Source organism: Amphiura filiformis, chromosome 11, assembly GCF_039555335.1.
Source record: "Amphiura filiformis chromosome 11, Afil_fr2py, whole genome shotgun sequence".
NCBI lineage: Eukaryota > Metazoa > Echinodermata > Ophiuroidea > Amphilepidida > Amphiuridae > Amphiura > Amphiura filiformis.
Window position 1 is genome coordinate 32,171,594 of NC_092638.1, and position 25,951 is coordinate 32,197,544.

The window sequence follows — 25,951 nt, forward strand, 5'->3', positions numbered from 1 at the left end:
TTGAATAACTCCAATTTTAATTTCAGCTTTGATAGGCCTAGATAATTTAAACTAAAAAATACAGTATTTGCCTGTTTTTATCAATTACAGCCAAATACTGATAATAATTAGCCTTTTTACAGTATTTTACTGTAAATTTCACTGTTATTTTTTACAGTGTAGGTACTTATTCCAGTCTTATTCCTCTTGAATGTTATTAGTAATCAGTACAGTGGCTACGGAATCCCGGATCTGACCCCAAATAATTTTGATGGATATGTCCATTGGGCAAGTACCATAAAGTCTCCACAGCCCACCCCCAATAACCAATTACCATATCACATTGCATCCTCCCGTAATATTTGAAATCTTTAATTATTATTGTTATCAACGCTGTTCTGGTACCACATCTTGATTTAATATTGTGATGTTACCTGGGGAACGTGCAATATAAATATAAACATCTCAAAAAAAGTAACTAACCCCCATTAAATAATGGCCATTATTAAAAATGGGCTACTGTATTACAAATCTGTAAAATGCGTCGGAAGCAGAATTTATTTCGGCGCATTTTGACACCTATCAAGGATTCTGGTTATAGCTTGCGGGGACACAAGAAACTAACAATCTCCAAACCCAAAACGGATTTTTAAAAAAAAGTCCATCTCGTATTGTGGTGCCACCAAACAACGTACAATGTATCTCAGTTCAAGATAAAATATAATGAATGCTATTTATTTCCTCCGTACATTCGACTCCATAATGTTACCCTTTGTTTTAAATCGTCTTATTTAGTTGCGAGTTTTATATTATGTCTAATTATTCTGTACAAAATAATTATGATTTATAACTGAATTGTAATTTGTTGCTCTCTTAGTCCTGAGTATTTTAATGTGGATCTTTGTTATAATTTTTTTTTTAAATAATTTTATAAATATTTTGTATTTTGTGTGCAATACCTGTTATGTGTTCAATGTCTAATGTTCAATTTATTTCACCGATAATACATAACATGATAAATGTACAAAACAATTCATTGGTAGGAAAACCAGAATTGAGCAAAGCTCGTTAAAATTGGCCATCTTAGGAGTTCATAAATATATAATAAATGTATAAAGTTTTAAGTATGCAAAGTAAATAAACATGAACAACTTGCTACAAACAGTGGTCAGGACAAAGTGCAGACAAACAGGATGAGACAGGTGCAACCAGAGTATTGCTGGCCTATGTGATGGCAATATAATTCAAATATTAATGATCAACTGGAAAACTATAATATTAATACCGATAAAATAAATGTGACTTAAACCCTTCCTTAAAATATGTATTGACTTATCATTTTTCAACTCCTGAGCAATCGAATTCTAATGCAAAGGATCCTGTCTTCTGATAGTGTTCCTTGCTAAATCATATTGAAAATGCGTTAATTTTGTGAAAATCATGAATAGTCAAAGTATTTAACTTTTTAAATAATGGGGGTGGGGTGTTCAAGCCAGTGGGAACTTGAGCAGATTCTCATAATTCGTTTGTGTGTGGGGTGTGTGTGTGTGTGTGTCCATACGGATCAGTGGAAGAAGAAGTTTTTGAATTGAATTAAACCTGTGTTGCAATTGAATACATGAATACAAAAGCCACCTAAGTCCATGCGAAGTTATTTTGAGAGAAAAACCCGTGTATCATTTTAATTCCTTCAGTTAGATTTACCTGGTCAATATGGTAAGTTTTACGTGCAAATGAGTGGATTAGTCTGTATTAGGTATGACGATTAGCATTTCAGGGACTTCGTGGGGTTCATTTTAAATTTTGGACTTAGGTGGTTTTTTGAATCATATACAAAGACAACAATGTTAGAATGAGATTACCACTAGTAAGATAATACAAAATAAAGCACACAGGTATGTATAATGTAGATAAGCATTCTGCCATGTAATATAAACCACACACTTTCCTTTATTAAACCCATTTTTGTTCAAAAGTCATTCTCTAGCAATGAATGTGTTACAAGTGGACTTTTATACATACTGGATTTCAATCAATGTGTTACAAGACTCAAATCATGGAATTGGGTGATTCTTTCATACATGCTATTTTTCACATGCCCAATAGACACAGAGAATGAATTTGAGTTGTTCTTTCATGCATATGACAGGCCTATGTATAGCAACAATTTCCCATGCTTAACTCAATTTGGCCAAAGTATGGACTTAGGTGGCTTTTGTATTCATATATTCAATTACATGCATAAACGCGTAAACTATGAAAGATGTTAATTTACGCTACATACGCTCGCACGTCTGCTTCACTTTATATAGGAATAAACGTGTAGAAGGGTTTAAAAAGTCATTTTTATATAGCAGCTAGATGAAAATTACATCGAACTTTTAACGCAATTTTCTCAATGTCATGCACACAATTCTACTGAAATAACTCCTTTTTAACCTTTGTTGTACTAAATGGGATTCCCCCTCTTAAGAGGACACTGAATTTGTAAACCAATTTCCAAACCAATCAATTTTGGTCACATTGTGGTACCCTGATGAAACTTTCATCTCACACAAAAAAAAGCACCACTGACATATGTTGTTATAATCATGTCTTGAAACGCATAGAATGAATTGTTTTATCAAACATTCGGTTTTAGCTGTAGACTCGTTTAATTCAGCAAAATATCGCTTTGGGGGGAGCACGCAAATGATTTTGGCACTTAAATATAAATTTTTTAATTCGTTCTATGCGTGACTAGACGTCATATCACTGTTGTATTTGCCATAATTATATCAACGCAATAGGATATTGCGTTACTGAAAAAAATCTAAGTTTAGAGACACCAGAAATGCAAATTAGTCAATATAAATGGGTTGTCAAGGTAATTTCGTAAGCTACTACATAAACTTTTTTTCAATAAAAATCGGTGGTCTACAAGTCAAGATATTGCCAATTGTGTAAAATCAACTCACCATATGCTCGTGCATCTAGCAAAATCCAGTCTCATGAGACAGATTTTGAATACCGTAAAAACTCAATAGTTAGCGCTTTTAAAACATACAAACATGAAGAGCCCCATCCACAAAAGTGTAAAGGGCGATACACATAGTTATACGAACAAGTAAACCTGCAAATGTGTGTCTCAACCCCATTAGCTCAGTTGGTAAATCGCCGGACTTTGCTACAATTTCATATTTTTAAAAGCGCTCGATAGTAAGCACATATCGTCAGCCTGCTACGCTAATTGCCTAAGTCATTTTGACATGTTTCTCATTTGGAATTTTGATTTTCTGAGTAACAAACCCATAATTAATCAAATTTTTCATTAACTTGTGGATTACATCTCTTTTGATGTATTCCACAAGTTAATGAAGAATGCGGCTGGAAATGACTTAGGCAATTAGCGTAGCGGGCTGACGATATGCAAACTATCGAGTTTTTACGGTAGATGCACGGGCGTATGATACGTACGTTTGGAAATCGCAAGCTCTCTATGATTAAATAAATACACAAGTATGAAATTAAGAGTGATATGCTGGTATACACATCTGATTTTGAACGCTTGACTTTTACTAAGTTTATGTGAATTTAGTGACAGTAATTGAAAATATTTTTGTGTCATACTATGTATGTCATGTATGTTCCAATACATTTGTTAAACGTATACATTTTGCCCCAGATGTGTAGCTAGTGGGTTGGTAAATGTATTAGATGACAAAGGTGTCAAATCAAAACCCACAAAGATCAATTTACCATTTACATGTTTTTGGCTTCGTATTCGCAGTAGCGGATCAGCCATCCACGGTTGTTTGACAGGATCATTTATTAGTTTTTCAAACAAAACATCATGCACAACCAAATTTTAGGCTTAAACAGCTAAAAATGATATCGTGCTAATGTATACAGATGCTTTTGAGTCGTTCTCAACTTAAATTCCCCTTTTATAGCATTTTTAAAGGCTTTTTCGGATATAAAATGTATCTATAAATGACTAAATTGGTGGCGCTATTTAATAACTGGAAAGTACTCTTTCAAGCTTTTAATACAAATATATCATTTTATTGTTTGATAAAATATGTTTATAAAATTTCCTTGTTGCTTGTTTCACCTATTCCAGCTGTTTTAATGGCAGCATTAATCACCTACCCCTTGCAAATAAAGAAATATGATTTAGGATAAAGGGCGCCATCTATAGTTTGCATTTAGTTAATAATGAAGCCAATTTTATATACATCAAACGACCGTGCATCAGATTGCGCAGAGACTCGACTGCTGTAGATTTGTTCATATGATGGTAATCAGCTAGATCGGTCCCAGGCGTGCAATAGCAGGACACGGAGACGCCCTTTGTATTGTGCTGGCTGATGCTCGGCTCTTTCCAGGATAGCTTCTTTAACTTCCCTCTCATTCCTACCGCGATTACCTAGACTGGGATTTGAAGAAGCCACCACAACCAGAGACACCCGCAACAGAATAACACGGGAGGTGCCACAGCTAGCAAAGGGTTGCGTTACTTTAGTCAAGAAGCCTTTCATAGAGAATCAAAAAAAGCTTTCAAGTCATTCGGCATAACTACCTCTAACAATTCACGGAGCAAACTAGTGCACGTAAAAGACAAAACCAAAAAAAAACCAGTCTAACCTAGTTTATGGACTCACTTAATCACTTTATCATGATCTCACTAGACTTCTCCGTAGCCCACTTGCCCATTGTGCATAATCTGGCTATTACATATTAAGCATCTGATTTGTATTAACTTGTGATAGATTTTCACATCTGATATTTTCAGTCACCGACTCACCGTACTCCCTCTGTTAGTTTCCCAAGTAAAAAACACATTTTCACCCGGGCTTTCGCGATCAATAAACTGGTAGATTCTAAAATTAGAATTGTTCAGTATTGAAGTGAGCCATTATAATTATGCCATTAAGATATGTTGCATTCAATAATTGAATACATGAATCCAAAACCCACCCAAGTCCATGGGAAGTGATTTTGAGAAAAAAACCTGTGTATCATTTTAATTCCTTCAGTTAGATTTACCTGGTCAATATGGTAAGTTATACGTGCAAATGGGTGGGTTAAACTGTATTAGGTATGACGATTAGCATTTCAGGGATTTCGTGGGGTTCATTTTAAATTTTGGACTTGGGTGGTTTTTTGAATCATATACTAAAACAATAATGTTGGAATGAGATTACCACTAGTAAGATAATACAAAATAAAGCACACAGTTATGTATAATGTTGATAAGTATTCTGCCATGTTATATAAACCACACACTTTCCTTGATTAAACCCATTTTTTTTCCTCAAAAGTCACTCTCCAGCAAAAAAATGTGTTACAAGTGGACTTTTATACATACTGGATTTCAATCAATGTGTTACAAGACTCAAATCATGGACTTGGGTTGATTCTTTCATACATGCTATTTTTCACATGCTCAATAGACACAGAGGATGAATTTGAGTTGTTCTTTCATACATATGACAGGCCTTTGTATAGCAACACTTTCCCATGCTTAACTCAATTTGGCCAAAGTATGGACTTGGGTGGCTTTTGTATTCATATATTCAATAATTATAAGCCTATAGCTTACGTATACTTTACTTTTACTGTCACTAATTATATAAACTTTTTATGACCATTTCCTAGTATAATTTCGAGTTCAACTGGATGCGTTCATCATAATTAATAGCATATTTTTATTTATCAAAAATCTACTATGGCATACCGTAGAATTCCGTCTAGAAGCATATATGCCTCTAAACGAGGGTTTTTTTTAACGAAAGATATGAAAGGCCAATACCCTTCTCAAAAACATTGCAATAGATTGGTCTTACAAATATACATGTTTGTACAGCCGCTTTTATCAGTAATAAAGTTGTTCAAACTCCAAATAACGTTTTTGTTGAGAGTGTCTGCCTCTTGTCTCTTGTGTCAAAAAAACCTCGTTTAGAGGCATATATATGCTTGTAGACGGAATTTTACGGTAGTTTATGATCTCGCTAGCTGTGCCCAATACGGGGCCACTCTCTGAACACCAACCTGACAACATAATCTTCGATAATGAGAAGAGGTGGATTGAGAGGAAAGCTATCGAAGCCATCCGGGAAAGAGCCGAGCAGCCATTACTTAAATACTGTGGCGGAAATGGATATCGACGAGAGAGGGCCTCCTTCAGTCACGTGGTTTCATTGGCTATATAAGCCGAGTGCAAGAGCACTCTGGGCCAGTTCGCCAGCTCGGCCGGGCCAGTGCGCCCGGGCCGGGCCGTCTGTTCAACAAGTGTCAGACCAAGTGTGGCCAGTCTGTCTGTAGCCGTGAGTGTGGTTGGTCGATGCTGGTCAATTAGCTCTCCCTCTCTTCTAAGCATCCAAACCGCCGCTCTCCGCTCCTGATTCCACTCCGATCTTGGATCAGCCCGAAGCCCAATAAAGGTGTTGAGCCTAATGTTCTCATATCTGTGTGAGTCTGAGAGTGTTTCATTTGCCAGTGTCAGGTACGATATGGTTCGTACACCCACAACATCCTAAGCCTTACTTTGTCAATCGCTACCATATATACCGAAGGCCGGTTCCGCTACAATACGAAGCCTCCGGGAAAGAGCCGAACAGCCATTACTTAATAAGAAGCCATCCGGGAAAGAGCCGAGCAGCCATTACTTAATACGAAGCCATCCGGGAAAGAGCCGAGCAGCCATTACTTAATACGAAGCCATCCGGGAAAGAGCCGAGCAGCCATTACTTAAATACGAAGCCGTCTGGGAAAGAGTCGAGCAGCCATTACTTAATACGAAATAGGGGATCTTCGTGTCCTGCTACCGCACGCCTGGGGCCACACCATGAACATGATGAATGAATAATTTCCTCGCCGATTATCACGTGGTCAAATAATCAGTCAAGGGGTTAGTCTCTGCGCAGTCTGATGAAGACACGGCGAACTGGTCATAACGTTACCGAAAAAACCGTGGTGAGTCCAGAATTTGATTAATATCTTGTATCCATTTTCTACTACAGGATGACTCAAAGTATTCATAATCTTGTTCTATCTATATGTTCATATGCATATATTTAGTAAAAACAGTGTGTAATAGCGTTTATACAAAATACAAAAATGCAGAACAGTACACTTTCTATGTAAGTTTGTCCTTTTGATCAACCAACAATATTAAGTTAACGTCCAGACTCTTGTATATTATAAGTAAGAATCGTTTCGGAAACTTGCACGTGCATCGCTAACAATGTTTTGTCCCTAATTGGAAGAAAATACCCTACTGCAATTGACATAATACGTGTAAAATGGCACATTTTGGTCAATATTGGTGGAATTTGGCCGTACGTTAATTGTATATCTCTTTTGGAACAAACATTGGGAAGCCACACAAACATGAGGCCGACAGATATGCTTCCCTGGTAGGCGACATTTGCTGACGCTGGCTACAAACGCATTTTTTTAAAATTAAATGAGATACTAGAGTGGTTTAAGAGGTCTCATTACAAATATCTGAAGAATGGCATAATTATCAAAAATGGCTCTTACGTCTTCTTCTTTAATCTTTCAGGTAAATCATAAAAAAGAATGAAATGTCAATATCCTCATGTAGCCTATCAGCGTGACGTGTCAGTCGCATGTTGCTCAATGGGCGGGGTAACCTTTTTTGATACATTTCTATATACTGTTTTAAGTCTTTTAGTGTTTTTTTGTGTGTATATATTTCGTTCACGGTCAGTAAAGGCCCCAGATCTCTTGGGTTTTTGTTGATTTCTTTATTCCTTTGAATTTGTATATTTAAATTGATTAAATAGATTCATAAATGCATAATGAACTACTGAGCCATTTTTTGTAACAGGGACTACGAAGGGAGTGTTGCACCCGGGGGTAGGATCGACCATCAAAGACCATAGTAGGGGGAGGCCCACCGTCATGACCTTTGGTTGCTACAGTGAATCCATGATTTTCATTTCGCTCTTGTGAAATTATTCAAAGAGCACATGACATTTTACTTGTTAGCTTAGGTTGAAATAGTCATTGCCTTTTATACTTAAGAGAAACTGGTAAAAATGTTAGCTGAAAATCAATTTTGCCTATACTTTTGTACATATTATATATGACGTTTAGAATAGAAAATTAGGGCCTGGGTAAGGTGTTGGGGTAAAAATTGTATCACTAAAATAAGCGCAATATATGGATATACGATTAGCTTAGGTCATTAGGGCGTAAATACGATTTATGACGGATAAAAAACTCTAAAAAAGAGTACCGGAATTGTTCTTCAGCCTTCGCATAAACATGACAAGGTTAATCCTGCCACTGCTGGTTATTTTCGCTACAGTTGCCTTCCATAAAAACATAAAACTGGATGTATCCACCAGTGCAATGGCCATCGCGCAGTTACTTGTTACGCCAATGTGGAACGTGAGTGATGTTAGGTCTGATATTTGCACTATTGAACGGAACAATTCCGATAATTTCTTCAGCAGTAATGGTAATAGCGACCACTTTTGCAGCGTGACTGTCAGAGCATCTGAAGAAGATTCTGCAGTTTTGGTCAAACTACTACCCGGAACAAAAGTAAAAGGTACTTTGATCTTGGCTGAGCGTTTAGAACCATATCCTGTTTGCTCTACCAAGTACATGGCTGTAAAAAGAACCACAGCATATTTGCAACATTATCTACAGACATCCCAATATCCAGCTTAGCATCCAGGGTGATATCAACATTCTCTTGATAGAAGTACCTGCTACGGGCTTGAGAGAAGGTTGTCCAGAAGAAAATCTTCACACGGGTTTGGAATTTGAGAACGAAACTCTGAGCCCCGTTTGTTCTGATATCATAGAGTATAGTAAAGCTATTTTGTGTGATATAAGGAGAACATCTAGGCACGTGCTCAGTGTTTTCCTGCAATATGTTCCTGTTATTTGCAGGTACGATTTTGAATCAGATTGTACGTATACTCTTAAAAACAACAGTAAAGTAGTGTTTCAATTGTTACGAGTCGTACTTGACTCAAGGCCAAAATCACCTTTTACCCGAACTCACACGAATGCACAACACAAATACACTGTTCGTTTAAGCTAACAAAATCTAAGTCTTTAATTGAAAGCAAGTTTCGTTTGGTACAATATAATGACTACAAATGCACATATACATTAATCAAATATAATCACTCTTAATCTATTTTGTACTTAGCCAGCATTCTTCTTCTTGGTGATCATAAAGTTCTTGTAATGTTCTGGACGACTGATGTAATATATCCCTATTCACTTGTCCTGCGACAATCAGCGAAGTCCTTTGTACACTTGCATTGATAACTCCTTGCGTATAAAATCCTTACACGAAAATGGTGTTCTCCAAACACGTTTACAACTCCTTGCGCAATTCTCCTATACTAAACTCCTTGCGCCGTCCTCCTATGCTAAACTCCTTGCGCCGTTCTCCTATGCTAAACTCCTTGCGCCGTTCTCCTATAAACTCCTTGCGCAGTTCTCCAAATTTAACTCCTTGCGCTGCTTTCTCCAAACTTGGTGCTATTTCCACCTTTCACACAATATCTTCAGGAAGCAGGACTGCGAAGCAGTTGTCCCCACTTATTTTGACAGTTGCGTTGAATCAAAATACCAGACTTCAGCAAGTCGACAGAAGAATATATTTCCTTTCTTGGAAGAATAACGTTCTTTGACGTATTCTAGATCTTCTCCGACAACACTGGTAAATAGTAGTACTTTGACTACATAAAATATTTCTGGCTTGCAATTTCCTTTCTTTGAAGGAATTGGACTGTAAGCATAGCCCAGATCAACACTATCAACTGTGAATCATTGTTTACATTTTCTTATTATATACCAAGCTTGGGAAAAACCCCATTCTATTCTGGGCCATTTACTGCCTTCACATTATGCTCAATCTGGGGAATTCCAAAGTCTTAATTATAACATTAACCTTTCACATGACATCACTTCCTGAGGGGAAATCCCATTACATCACTTCCTAAGGGAAATCCCATTACATCATTTTCAGGGGTTTCCAAATATTCCAAATTAGATATGATTCAGCTTGTTTTGCTCAATTTGAGAGGGGAATTCCCCAAAATGTCATCACTCATGTAACTTTGTAAACAAAGATAAATCATCAAATTAAATTACTCAGGGCACATCACACAATGTTTCGAACAAGACGAACAAGAAGCAATCATCGTATATCAACTCAATGTAGATTCAATGGAACTGTATGGTAATAATATTAAATCAATTGAAAAGGGCACATTTGAGGGTTTAAGTCACTTGCGAGCTCTTGATATCAGGAAGAATCAGTTAGAAATATTACAAGATAAAACACTACAGGGTCTAAGCAACTTGACAGTTTTATATCTCGATAAAAATCGTTTGAAGGTGCTAGGTGAAGACGTGTTTCAAGATGTACCAAATCTTGTATGGTTGTACTTAACCGACAATAATTTAATGACGCTGTCGGACTGGCTTTTCCGAGGCTTGCACAAATTAAAGCGCCTTTTCTTAGTACGAAACCAAATACGTTCTTTAAGTGGTCATATATTTCAAGATTTGAAGAACTTGGAACTTCTTACTGTAGCCAACAATAGGTTGATTACAATACACGAGGATGTTTTCCAGGGTTTAAGAAACCTAAATGGACTAAATTTGGGAAATAATTTATTCGAAAGCTTACCGAATCATATATTTAGAGATACAGATAACCTTGCCATACTTTACTTAACCAACTGCAGTCTAAAGAGCATTCCAGATATTCGACATCTGAGAAATCTTAATATAATAAATATTGAAGGTAATCCATTGACGGACATTGACGGGGATGTCCTTCCTATGCTTCCCGGGAATTCTTTTGTAATTGGCAGTCAACACGAAATATGTCAGTGCTATATTGATACAGGCAGTTGTATTGCTACAAGCGATAGGTCACCGTACTTAACTTGTGACAGATTATTATCAGATAGAGTCTTGGTTGTTTTAATGTGGCTTATTGGTTTGAATGCGTTGTTTGGAAATATGTTGGTAATAGCTTTGAATCTAATGCGGTCAGCAGGTCACACAGTGCAAGAGCGATTGCTCACCAGTCTGGCAATGTCAGACCTACTCATGGGGATATATATGATCACCATTGCATCGGCTGATATTTATTTTGGAGATCATTTTCCGATGAAGGCAGAATCTTGGAGGTCTGGAATTACTTGTCGAATTAGCGGAGCAATTTCGCTTATTTCTAGCGAAGCGTCCGTATTTTTTGTTACGTTAATTAGCGTTGATAGATTCATTAACATACAGTTCCCCTATTCAACCAGAAAACTGGGTAAAAATTCTGTTAGGTTTGTTATTTCATTTACGTGGCTCTTTTCTTTCGCATTCTGTATTATTCCGTCAGCCTTATCGGGAAGGAACTTTAAATTTTATGATAACTCTCACGTCTGCATCGGTTTACCTTTAGCTCTGGTGGAGTTTTTTGGAACAAAGAATGTAGACAATGCAGTTGGTTATACCAACGGCTGTTTTTCTTGGATTGAATGGGATATGCTACTTGATAATATTATTGTGTTACATGTGTATTGTAAGGGCCGTAAAAAAGTCGTCAAAAGCTATCGGCCGAACGCAGGCAATGCAAAAACAAATTCAAATGACTATTAGGGTGATTGCTATTGTAGCCACAGATTTTTGTTGCTGGTTTCCAGTTATTATACTTGGAACTTTCGTGCAACTTAGAATAATATCATTGCCTGCTTCAGTGTTTGCTTGGATAGTTACCTTCGTTTTGGCAATAAATTCGGCAATTAATCCGTACTTGTATACAATTGCATCAGTAATATGTAAATCTTCAAAAGACAAAAAGAATCGCTCTAAAAACCACAAAGTGGTAGGGGAAATGGACCCTGTGAAAACAATATCACCATGAACATGTTTTAACACGAGAACACGTTAAATCAAAACAAAATATTAGTTCCAATCTGTATTGAAAATGTACGGACGACTCCTTTTTAAAATTTTAGAATTTGGCAAACAAAAAAAACAAAACTGTCTTCAAAAAGAAAAAAAATAAAGACAGTGCGGGGAATAAATATACACGTACTAATTTTTAGAACTTCTTATATTTAATTATTATATTTTATCAAGTTGTATCTGTACTTAAATTATAATTGTGTCTATGTATCATGTGTAAGTTTAAGTTGTATTTGGTAGTTTTGTTGTGACTCTTATGTTAGCTCAACCCTGCAAACACAACAGAAACGTTTTACAGAAAAGGTTTAAATGTTGGGTCATATAAAGGGTATATAACGTTTTAATAACATTCAAAAAACATTTTTGAAAACTTGATGCAGGTTATAAACACAATGTTATTTAAATATTGACAAAATATTTTGCAAAAATGTTTGCTCAGAATATTCTACAATAACGTTTTAAAAACGTTTTCATACGACCTTTATATAACCCGACATTTAAATGTTATTAATCATGTTTTGAATAAATGTTTTAAGTACATTTTTGTGTTTGCTGGGTTACCAATTAATTAGAGCAAGATGCTGTTGATCTTCGCTGAGAATGGAAGTGCTGGCATCCGCTACACTCTTTGCTTATAACACCTTAATCATATTTATGCGCCGGTCACACCATGAAGTGTTTTTATGACATTTTGTATCATAATTTGTATTTATATTTTAATATATATATGTTTGTTCACGCACTGGTTTTTTGAACTGCTCATATCTAATTATTCTATATATCAAGTTGTATCTGTACTTAAAAATTATAATTGTGTCTATATCAAGTTCTATCATGATGAAAAAAGTTAAACAATTACTCAAAGCTGTATTTGCTCACCTGAGAGCTTTCGGAACGTAGCACTGTTCCTTGTTCACTCGGTATGATGGACTGGTGAATGATGCTACTACTGGTCAGAAACCATCCGACCGTGACGTGAGTCACGTGTCTGGCACTGACGCAGTAGGGAGTTGTAGGCTCCAGAAAGTCTATGGCGGCCCTGGTCCCGGTTCAAGTCACTTTTATTAGTCCTGATGTATATGGACTCCTTCACGCCCCTTCGGAACCAGTCTGTTTCTTTATCGAGGATTTTTGCCCCATTCCAATCAACAGTGTGACCTGCTTTCTGATGATCTCCCACAGGCGAGGTGGTAGTGCTGGGTCTGCGGTGTTCAGCGATTCAGGTGTTCAACTGACGGGCTGTTTCACCGACATACGCAGAGTCACAGTCTTGGCAATTGACCTGGTAAACCGTTCCACAACATTTGCCAGGGGGAACTTTGTCCTTTGGTGCGACAAGAGCAGAACGGAGCGTGTTAGATGGTTTGAAATGGACGGAAACTCCTCGCTTGGTGAAGATTCGACGAAGGGCTTCAGACGCTCCGCGGACGTAGGGTATAACTATACTACCGATATGGGGTTTCTCATGAATGTCATGTTGTCTAGGTTGAGGAGTGACAGGTTGCGCGACATTAAAAACCCAATCACCATATCCGCAAAGTCTGAGCGATTTCTTGATGTTTTCTTTTTCAAGGTTCTTGTCCACATCCTCAGTTATACAAGTGTCTGCTCTATGCATAAGTGTGCGCACTACGGAGAGCTTGTGTTGAAGCGGGTGGTGCGATTCAAAGGATAAATATTGGTTGGTGTGGGTCGGCTTTTGGTAGACCGTGACTTTGATCGAACCATCCGGTTTGCGATGAAGCAAAGTGTCTAACATGGGAATTTTGCCGTTAACTTCCCTTTCAATGGTAAACTTGATGGCCGGGTTGACACTGTTAAGATGCTGAGTAAAAATGTCAATGTCGTCGCGCTTAAGAACCACCATGGTGTCGTCGACATATCTTCCCCAGTAGGAAGGCTTGACCGGTGAAGTGTTGATGGCTACTTCCTCAAACTCTTCCATGAAAATGTTGGCGGTCAGCGGACTACAAGGCGAACCCATGGCTGCACCTTCTATTTGTTGATACACCTGATTTTGGAAGGTGAAATACGTTGTGGTTAATACAAAACGCAAAAGTTCAACAACTTGAGAGGGGTCAAGGTTAGTTCTCTCATGTAGAGTAGTATCCCGTTCCAGTCTTGCATGTATTGTGTCCAAGGCTTCCTCCACTGGGACACTGGTGAAAAGTGCAGTGACATCGTATGACACCATTTCCTCCTCGTCGCTCAGCGAAATACCTCTTATTTTTTCAACAAAGTCAAGAGTATTCTTAATGTGGTAAGGTGTATTACCCACTAACGGAGAGATAATCCTGGCACAAAAATTCGCTGTTTCATACGCGATCGAGCCAATGCCCGATATGATGGGTCTGAGAGGGATAGCTGCCTTATGAATTTTAGGAAGGCCGTAATACCTGGGGGTGGTTTCTGAGGTGGGGTACATCTTCCAAAAATCCTGTTTGGATATAGCAGTCACTTTACCTTGCTCATCTTCCGAAACGACCTGATCTTTAAGTTTCGTGAGAATGGAGACAAGTTGTTTCTTATGTTTACTAGTAGGGTCCGTTTTCAACTTCTTGTACGTGGTGGTATCATTCAACAAGTCATTGCTTTTCTTTATGTAATCCGATTTGTTCATAATCACTGTCGACCTACCCTTGTCCGCAGGAAGGATAACGATGTTGTCATCCTTTTTCAAGTCCTGAATCGCCGTTCGTTCACCCTTACTGATGTTGTTCTTGGGAGGTTTGCACGATTTGAGAACTCTGATGGCTTCCGCTTGAACAATTTCTGCTTCATTTTCGTCATTCAACAATTTGCACACGGACTCGGTACTGGTGACGAATTCGGAAACCGGAATTTCCTTCGGCGACACAGCGAAATTGAGACCTCTGGAGAGCACACTTTTCTCATCCTCGCTTAACGCTCTATCGGAGATGTTAACCACCCATTTCTCCTTTCTCTTAATTTCCTCCGCTTTTTCCTCTGCGCTGATGTTATCATTGTCCTTGTTGGTTTTCTCTTTCAGTTCTATCATGTTTAAATTTAAATTGTGTTTAAATTTAAATTGTGTTTTGGTAGTTTCGTTGTGACGATTATTTTAGCTCAACCCAGCAAACACACAACGTTTTACAGGAAATGACGGGTTATGTATAAAACGTTTTAATAACATTCAAAAACATTGTGAAAACTTGATACAAACTATTATAAACAAAATGTTATTTAGATGTTGACAAAATATTTTGCAAAAATGTGTGCTCAAAATATTTTACAATAGCATTTTAAAAACATATTCATGATCATTATAACGCGACATTTGCTGGGAAAGTAATATTCATAACAATTTCCTATCATTCAATATTTTCCATGCAAGCTAGAGTGATTTTGACGTTTTGGTTCGACTATTTTTTGATGTGATCAAGCAAAATCAGTCGGAACTCGGAAATATCAAGTTAAAATTTCGGGTTTCTTATAGGATAGTAAAAAGCATTTACCAAGCTGGAATTGGCGAAAACCCCATTGAAAAACAGCCAGTTCAAAGATATGAGAAATTATTGAGTTTCCAAAACAACAGGAAACAAAGGAAATATTTTTCCTTTGGCTGTATCTCAAAATCAATATTTCCGAGTTCCGACTGATTTTGTTTGATGCGCATCACATTGTTGTTCAATTCAATGGGTTTTCTGCGATCAATTCCAGCTTGGTAAATGCTTTTTTTTTTTTTTTAATAAACCCGAAATTTTAACTTGATATTTCCGAGTTCCGACTGATCAGTGTGCGTAACATCCATCTCTTCACTCCAGTTCGTGGATTTGATCATAAAAATGTAGAAAGAGAAGCAATCGCTTTTTATCGTGGTATGGGAATTCTTTATAATTCCCCGCTCCTCGTATGTTAGACATTTTGTTAGATATTTACGCCATCTTCCATCGGATATCGTTATAGCTATGTAAGATGTTATAGTATATGATTAAACACACATAAATATAATATTATGGTCAGTTGTCTCTTTGTGTGACTTCGGGCGTTCTGCTTTAGATTAATTAATATGGTATACTGCAGTTACTGTTCATTTTCCTATACACAATACACAGTACTCTCAACATTAACGCGTGACCTCTACAAACAGTTTATGTTATAGGTATATGGCATTAGCTAGTTAACGTCACTGTGTGAAAAATAACCGGCCAATATTTAAAGTACTCTCTGAAATTATAGAAAATATAGTTATGTAACATGTCCTAAATTTTTAGCTAATATAGGGGTTTGGAAATATTCGCACTTTTGTGTTTTAGGAAGGAAGGGCACGGCACGGCCTGCAAAATTTTCTGTGTAAATCGGATGCATCTTTTACTGACTATCACTCACTTGTGTACCGCTCTCATGCGAAGGGCATTAAAGCTAAACCACTTGACGGATATTTTTTAAACTTGGATGTCAATCAAGAAAAATGAATACATTACATATAGTCTAAATACTGAGTAGGTTGGTCGTACCTCCCTGATATGTGAATGACAGATAACACCAAAAAAATTAAGATATTATTTCCAAACCGTGTGAAGTCTACAACCATTATGTTTCTCATTTTCAAGAATGCTGGTTAACAATATGCAGACTATTGTCTCATTTGGTAAACAAAGGCCCACCCAGTATTGTTACCTTGCGTTTGCTTTATAATCGTTCACCCAACTGAAACTATAATACCAGCTCATTGCAATATCGCACAGGTAAAACAGAAACATGTGTAGTGTGGATTTAACCAGAGAAGATCAAATTTAACATAGTTGAGCTGTTTTCAATGAGTGTGATCTTGGTTTAATAGCTGGGTTTAATGGGGTTTTTAAAAGTCCTGCAAAGGTCGTGGTGAATTCTACTGATTTACAGAAGAGAAAGAAGCTTACCCAACCAGGCGTGTTATTCCCGGTACCTTGCTTGCAAAGTTTCCCAATTAATTCGCTTCTATCGTGGGTGGGGATGGGGAGATGGGGGTAGCACGGGGGAAAGGTGTGTGGGTGGTTTTGGTAAAGGGTGGCCGCCCCATGTATTACACACGGTCTTGATGAAACAAACCTACTATATTCTTGTGTATATTTGAAACAACAATTTTATTCAGCTGATGTTTTCTTTGTAAAGCGCATATGTGACCCGGCAGCACAAATGAGCCGTAAATTCCCTAAATTGTATTCTGAGTTACGGTGTAAAATGTGTACGAAGGTCATATTCATCGGTAACTTAAGCTGGCCCGACATCCGTCTCATTTCGATAGTCAAAAACTAATCAATAATCCTATTGTTGAAGTGGATAATAAGCTTCTACCTTAGATGGCTATAGAACTTTTAATAGCTCTGGTCTTTGTCTGCTTATATTGCTAAATCCTGTTCAAGTGGTGGGTTACCAGGCATTGTATTTTGTACAGGTATGCATAACCAACAATTAACAATGAGAGAACTTTCTTAAACCTCGTTGACTTGGGGATGATTTGAAATGACCGCCAATTATGACTGTTTGATATTTATTGCCAACAATGTGGAAAAAGGGACACGTGTAAAAACGTAAAAAGCTATAATTTTGTTGAAGGAGCAAAGTTTAACAAACCATAACCCCGCTTCTGGATATCGTTTGAAGTCAAATGATATACCATTTTTAAGTTTATGATGTTTATTTTTAAACACGAAATAAAACAAAATTTACCAGGGGAGGAATTTACGGCTCATTCGCCGTGGACGGTCACATATAGGCTTTTTTGTTTTGTTTTGTTTTGTTTTGCATTCGGCACTACATTAAATCGTTGTTTATTATTATTATTATTCCTAGCAGACTAAGATTTTCTCCGTGCAAGAATCTTCCATTTGATAGTCAGGACTAAGACTCCAAATGTAATGGCTTAAGGGTACTTTCTCTTTTTGGTTGAAATTTTTGGCGGGAAATAATCCCGCCAAAATATTAAAGTAATATATCTGGTAGCTTAGATCATAACGTTCATATACATAGTTGCAATTATCCCAGATAATTCTAGATTTGTTTTTACAGAGTGTTGAATTGTCGAGGTTTTTGGTCAAAAAAGGTGCACTCGGTGTATTTTGAAACTTGAGGCATAACTCTTCTCAAATTAGCCCCAGATCATAATTTATTATATACGCGTGTAGCAAACCCCTCTGGGAATAATTGGACGTTGTTTGCGGAGCCTAAATTTGACTCGATTTTATTTCACAATATTTCTAGGGTGAGAATTTTGACCATTTTTCGGATTTCCCATTCGGATTTTATAAATAAATAAATTTTGAATAAATAATGAGTACGCTTACCTTCCTGCAACACTTCCTGATACCATTGGGCATCTGCTAATAGCCAACATTTTAGCTGAAAACAGTCACTTCCTATCATTTTTGATCAAAATATGGTTCAAAATCACGCACACTACGCGTATATACTGGCACAGCGAGGTAATGAAGAGAACTATTTACGGTGGGGTATCTATTGTAAGCTATTAGGGTATTATAGTATATCTTCCCGCAAGTGACCAGATGTGTCAAGCATAAGGGCGGTATATTCAAATGGTATTGTCTGGATCATTGAGTATCGATCGCGCAAGTATATGTATGTGCGTGGTCACTCCCCAGGTTTTGACATGAATTACAAGCTTTTCGTCCCTTGCCGTCGTGTTGTCGCTGAAGGTCGTTCCCACTCGTCGGCGAATCTTGTTTTTCCTCTTTTTGCCGTCGCTTTGCCATCAATATTTTGTGATTTTCACGTTCGTCACCTTTCGTTAGTTATCGCCCGTCATAGTGTGACCGGGCATTTAACGTCGCTTGCCGTTCACCCATATTCGTCATAGTGTGACCGGGCCTTAAAGCAAATGATTAGACCTTTACACCATACATTGACGTGTTCAAAATAGAGTGATTTCAAAGGGCTCGGATATCGACGTTTTTACGTATTTTGTGGGACCTGAGTCAATGAATCAATGAATCAATGAATCAATCATTGAATGAATGAATGAATCAATCAATCAATGAATCAATGAATCAATGAATGAATGAATCAATCAATCAATCAATCAATCAATCAATCAATCAATCAATCAATCAATCAATCAATCAATCATCATTCATTCATTAATTCAATCATTCATTCATTCGTCACGCGTACGTAGTACCTGACAAGTCCGGAGACAAGCCCCTATAATCTGTTAGCCAAGATCATAAAAGCCAACACAGGGATCACATTTTAAATGGGCTCTGTACACACAAAATAATTCTAAGACCAGTATTTGAATCAGTAATATAAGTATGTTCGAAGAGCTTTCTAACATTTGTTCTGCAGCCCGTTTTCGGAACAGTCATATTCAGCTTTGACTTGAAAAGCATACCTCTTGTGTATCAACTTTAATTGTCTTCATTTATATTTGAGTGCAAACACTGCTAGGTCATACTCCCCACCGACCCGCCTTAACGATAACGTTTATATAAGCTGATACAATAGAAACATACATATTTGAAAGTAATCAGGGAATTGGAAGCTTAAATGCAAATTTGTTTTTTCTTATATATATCGGTATGCTTTTTAATAATAATTATACCTATATTCACGTTGAAAATGACCTCGGCTATATTTTATTACAGACCCACAGGAATTAAATGCAGCAGATAAGTAAGAATTAAGAGCGGTTGTTATTTAGTAACCAAAAAAGAAACGAAGTGGCCTCCAAACAAACCTAATAATGTAATCATAGTAAATGGTGCGCGTAGGGAGCTGGGTAGATCTGGCATTATTACTTAATTAATATCCGTGCCATAAATCCCCGCATGAAAGAAGCAACTACCGTATTTCTTTGAATAGTCGCCCTTCAAATAAACGCCCACCCTTTTTTCAACCAAGATGTTTCCAACATGCCTATATTTCCATGCTATCTTGTGTAGTGAGCTGTTGCACACATGGTCAATATTATAGGGTCGATAATCGGCGAAAATCGGGTCAGAAACCCGAAAGTGAACCAGAAGTCAGTGTTTCTAGTTCGTCATATAGTTCGTCATTTCAGCGTGAGTTTTAAGCTTACCTAATGATTTTATCGGGAATTATCGTTCTAAAATGACCTCTAATAAACGCCCTGTTTGAAAATGCAACACCCCGAGGGCGTTTGTTCGAGGAAATACGGTATTACTTATTATTATACAATGCAACCGGCCTAGTTGAAGCGATATGATTCTGATGATTCAGCAGTGGCAGCAAAATTACAGCGTTTTGAATCTTCTGGTAAAAATGCGCTACATTAATCAAATATTTATTTATATTATTTATTATGTTTATTACTTAAAAAGTCAATTTCATAAAACCTTTTTAATTTTCCTGCCTTTAAGTAATTGGAAAGTAAAATCGATAGCATAGTCCCCCGTGGATACGTGGCACAACTGTTAAGATCAGAAGTTGCATTGTATAATACTATAATCATCGTAGTAACTATAATGTAGACAATGAGCAATTTTGAAATTGCTTATTTATTGTTAGTTAATCAGGTATGTATAGTTACATGAGAAACGACTATATATATATATCAGGATTACATTTCAAAATAATCGTTGCTTGGTGGGTAGTGTCAGTCTTATTTATCTAAGTCATGTTCAATGAATGGAACGTATAGGGACTGATTATTTCATGTTAGATAAACATACGTCTCTACGTAAGGTGTGATTGCATTTAAATTTGTACGCCACCTGTCTCAGCGGATCTTTCAAGTATAGATACAAGAAATAACATTTGATACTTTAGGTAAGTCACTTATCCTTCTTCTTAGTTCTGAACAGGAAAACATGCCTCTTATTACAATATTTTGCAACATTGTTTTCTTTAAAGCGTTAACCATCGTGTAAACCCGAGTGACGCCTGCATATAGGACCTTTTGTAAAAAGGTATGTTTTTAAGAAAATCACAGAAAATTGCAGGACGACACGTATTTGAGAGCGAATGAGAAGCACCTTTTACCATTGATGATGGAATATCTAGATCCAGTTACAAATCTAACTCACAAATTAAATTTCTTTTGGGTTATGCTACTCTCTTGTTAAGTAGGTATGGTTACGTCCCGGGGGTTACGTTCACAAAAAAGTATAAATATATTGAAAATGTGTAGCAGTGTTGTCTATCTGATATTTTGTGAGTTATTAGATTTCTTTGAATTATATTTCAAAATACACATATGTGACGTGTCATGTCAAAAGGAGACACTTTTGGGCAGGTTATGAATTTTGAGGTTTTTACATATCTTAAATAAAGAGATATTTTGCTCCACAACACCGTTTTCCCCAATGAAATCGGACATTCCTAAGCGAAGATATTGAGTTCGGAAGTAATGATATTATAAAATTGGAAATTGAGATATCGGCCTTTAAAAATACTAAAAATCACCCACCGGCAGATTTTTGGCTATTTCTCCATTTACGATCCTGCCCAAAAGTGTCTCCTTTTGACATGACACCTCACATATCTTCTTGAAAGTGATAGACACAAAGTAGTATTTTTTTCTTCCGTTTTGTTCACGTGGCGTGATCCAATTTATTGCGCATCACTGGTAGGCTTTTGCTGTGTCACCTGTGTGGAAACGAATAGGAAACAAGCGAGGTCCGAAATCTCAGTGTTAAAAAGCTACCGACCGTAAAACGTCTCATTTGCATAACAAGGAACAACTTTAATAAGTTGTGGTTTGAAGCAGAGAACGTATCTTACACGTCCCATAATGCATTTCTTCCATTTCAATTGTCTGTTCTGATTTGCTATGTTGTGCCACAGAGGATGATTTAAGCACTTCCCAACATTCCACTATGTTAAGCTATGTTACTTGCGGTTAGCATAGCTGTGTGAGCGAACATGACACCACTACTCGCCCACTGCATATAGACGTACTGCACGTGCATGGTTTAATTTGAATTTGTACAGTTATATTTACATAAAAAAAACGCTGTGAAGATGCTGGTCGATTTCACATTTTATGTTATCTACAGAAGGTGTGAATTATCCTTTAAACACACATCACTTTTGTTCTGAAATCGACCAAGTAATAATGACACACGTACAATTCTAAAACAACATCTTTTGCACAGAGTTCAATGGGATTTGAAAGGTAAAGTGGCAGTTGAAACTCTAGTGATAACACTTTTGCAGTGCATGATGGGGCTTCCTTAAATCATCCTCTGGTTGTGCCACATGGTTCTATAGCATGTATAGTGACGAAATATAATTCTGTGAACATAGCACATCCAGATCTTGCAAAATATGTTTATTTCTTGATTAGCGATAAATGTTCAGCCAGTCTATTCTCTTTATGAAAACAAAGGAAACCTGTACATAAGTAACGGGAGCGTCAGTTGTTGAAATGAGGGGATATGTTATGTTGAAAAGAATTCTGGGAAGGGTAAGATATTTTTTCTCGGTTTTGAGTTGAAAAAAAGGGCCAATTCGCTACTTGCACGGTTCCGCCATTATGCACTATGTGCGGGAGAGCCTCGAACTGGCAGCATACATGAAAGGAAGAATTATGTAACCTTACACAGAACGTGATGACTAGTTCTATTCCCATTCATGTATGCTGCCAGTTCGAGGCTCTCCCGCACATAGTGCATAATGGCGGAACCGTGCAAGTAGCGAATACCAAGCTTTATTACTGCTTCTTGATCAACATATATGACATCTATGGTTCAATTGTTTTGACCTAATGCTAAGGTAATCCTGTTAGATCATCACTTCTACGGCGACCATTTGGGAAATTTTCTTTTGTTACACAAAGTGTTACACCTGTCAGTTTATATTCAGTGCTTGCATATTTGCAACACAAGTACAATACATACTCCTACTAATCCCCTGATTTTGTTTTAGCGGTTACCCGTTTTTCGCGATTCGCAAATGATATAACGATCGGTTATTATCGGTTTAAAAACAGGTATTTATTTTAAATACCAATCTACAGAAAGGCAAATAACTATTTATTTTACCACTTACCGCTGTATATCCTAAAAATGATAAATATGTTAAAATTAAAACATGCAGCCTTTAAGACCTCACTTGTTGAAATTTATTTGAGAATTAAAGAAACGGTGATCTACAACCCAAGGAAGTAACGAAATCAAAAGTTTCATTTTCATGTTCTTATAAATGGAAAGCACATCACATAGTATTAATGTGCTAATCAATGAAAGCACAGCGATCTCTTGTTCGACATGATCTAGGGCATGTAATGGAGCAAACCTGCAACCTTTGAATTTGCATCTTTCTTGGATTTTGGATTATTCCGGCTTTATTTCTTGACCGATCTCAACGAATGGGGTTTTAAATCCGAGCTGAATAATGCAGCTATTGTCTTCTGGCTCTAATTATGACATATCTGCCTTTGTTAGCATATACAGGAGTAACAATAACTGGTACCTTAATTATTTTGCAGACTGTATTTTGGACTCAAATTACAAAAGACCCAATAATATTGTTTTGTGCTGAAGCATTTTTATATTATGTGATTTCAATGTAAAATGATTTGGATCTTTAATGTAGGATGTTTCTCTATTTGTACTATTGTAATTTTGGAAAAATTGAGGTGACTTCTAACAGTGTAAGCTGGTATAATTTCTATTGCATTAATGCAATTTGTAGATACATCACACCCTCCCGACTTTTTATCGACAAGTTTACCAAATCCTCAATATATTAAATATTAATCAACAATTTTAATCATCTTTATCTTCGTTGTCAGTCTCGCCTTCATCTCTTTAGCATCCCCATTCTTCCCAATCAACTTCCAACAAAGCTGTCGAAACAAAAAGGTGGAAACATGAATTTCAAAACTACGTAAACTTCGCAGTTTATAAATAAAAAAAAGTCCATTAGGCAAAAAAATACAACTTTTTATTTCCGCTATGTTCGCGGTTTATAAAATAATAACGACAATGCTTCAGATTGCTGCTTTCCGATGCGATCACAAGTTGCGCATGGGCAAACTAAGGCATACGCACTAATCGCGTAAATACACGCGCAAACACTAGAGAGGGTGCTATTTACAAACGTCGTGCACATATGCCCGTCTTTATCTATTCACAATCACTGTTTAGCCAGTTTTGAAGATTTTACATGTATGGAATCAATGAGTAGCTAACGTTGAAAAAGCACAACATTTGTCTATTTAACAATATATAAAAGACAGTCAAGGCCTTAAGGATAATGAACATACGAAAAAAGTATCACTAAATATGATCCTCTTTGTAAGAAATCATTTTAATTAAGCAACAGTGAGATGTGAAAATTTGACTTCATACGTGCGGTTCATACGTATAGATTGTCCATTGTAATGTTTGTGAGCTCGGCCGTATAAAAAAAAGGATCGCGATTTTCCTTTCGAAACAAACACAGGGTATATAATATGCACGGTCCACGTTGAAATTGATTTTTGTATAGCGTCACGGTGCTACCTGCTACGCGACTAATTTTCACAACGGACATGTTTCATTTTGAAAATAAAGTCATGATAATGCATGTAGTGGTCTATCTACCAAAATATTTGTTTTTTGACAACCATGCATCTTAAAGTCATAATGTACGATAAGTCATAATTCAAAGAATTATGACTTTATGTCCTCCCATAGAACTGCGTGTTAAACGGTCAAAATAACAAGCAGTGTTTCTTTCACTTTACCTTGTTATTTCAGCTCAAAATGGACAGAAACCATTCCCGATAATTATTACTAGTAATATTTCAGCATTTTCAGTATATAATGACAAATTAAAAATTTGAAGGAAATCGTGCATTAAGCCTTTAATAGCCTACACTGGCTATCCAGGCCTGTGCATTTTTATTGTATGATCTTGGAACGGTCCATGGATTTCCCATGGATTAACACGTGTCTTGCTTGTGACTTGCTTGTTGTTGGTGACTTGAATATTCATCTGGATGTGCCTGAGGACTCGAAAACTCTGCGTTTCATGGACATCATTGAGCCTCTTGGCCTTGAGCAACATGTTGTTGGACCGACCCACAATCGCGGTCACACGTTAGACGTTGCTATATCACGTGAAGCAGATGAGACTTTGAAAGATGTTAAAGTTTTAGATCGAATATCTGACCATAGCCTACAAAACCAAAGCCAACGAAACAAACTGTAACAGCTAGAAACCTTAGATCTATTGAGATTCAGGATCTCCAGGAGGACATTATGAACTCAGATTTGGCAGACTCTCCCACTTCCAATGTTTGCAACATGGTAGAAAAACTGCTACTACAAAGACTGTGACCTTCGTCCACGGCAACCATGGTTTTCAGACTCTCTGCATCAAGCCAAATGTGATCGCAGAAAAGCTGAACACAAATGGCACAACAGCGGTCCCTTGATTGACTTTGAAGAATTCAAGCGTATTAGAAACAGCTATAACAACCAGCTGTAAAGCAAAGAGTGACTACTTCAACAACAAGACCTTGGAATGTGGAAATGATTCCAAGAATCTATTTCGCATCATTAATAACAGTCTTCATAATAAGAAAACATCAAAGTTACCTGATCACACGTGTCCTCAACGGTTAGCTGAAGAGTTTTCTTCATTATTCATGTCTAAAATCCAGAAGATCAGAGATAGTTTTCCTGTAATTACATCTCCAGATTCAGATCAAGTCGGTGATGCCACTTGTCCCCTTGGGTCTGAGTGTCTGAGAGTGACATTTCGGAGATTATTTCAAAGTCACCGAGTCCAACTTGTCTCCTTGACCCAATACCATCGGGGCTTGTAAAGCAGCTTCAGGACTCTCTCTTGCCAGTGATAACATCGATTGTTAATGCCTCTCTCAGCTCTGGTGTTATGCCGGACTCATTCAAATCTTCTGTCGTCACACCATTGCTGAAAAAGCCTGGATTAGACCCCAATGTGCTGAAAAACTATCGGCCAGTGAGCAATTTGGCTTACTTGTCCAAGGTACTTGAGAGGGCTGTCGCAAAACAACTTATCATATGAGTCTAAATAACCTCCATGAGTCGCGTCAAGCAGCTTACAAGCGTTTCCACAGCACTGAGAC

At 37.1% G+C, this 25,951-nt stretch overlaps 1 protein-coding gene across 1 annotated transcript; it reads right to left on the bottom strand.

Moving 5' to 3' along the window:
• Positions 1-13,150: 13,150 nt before the first annotated feature.
• Positions 13,151-14,950, bottom strand: LOC140163637 (uncharacterized). The gene has a single exon (XM_072186951.1). It carries the CDS (start codon positions 14,948-14,950, stop codon positions 13,151-13,153), a length of 1,800 nt encoding a protein of 599 aa, XP_072043052.1.
• Positions 14,951-25,951: the final 11,001 nt, after the last annotated feature.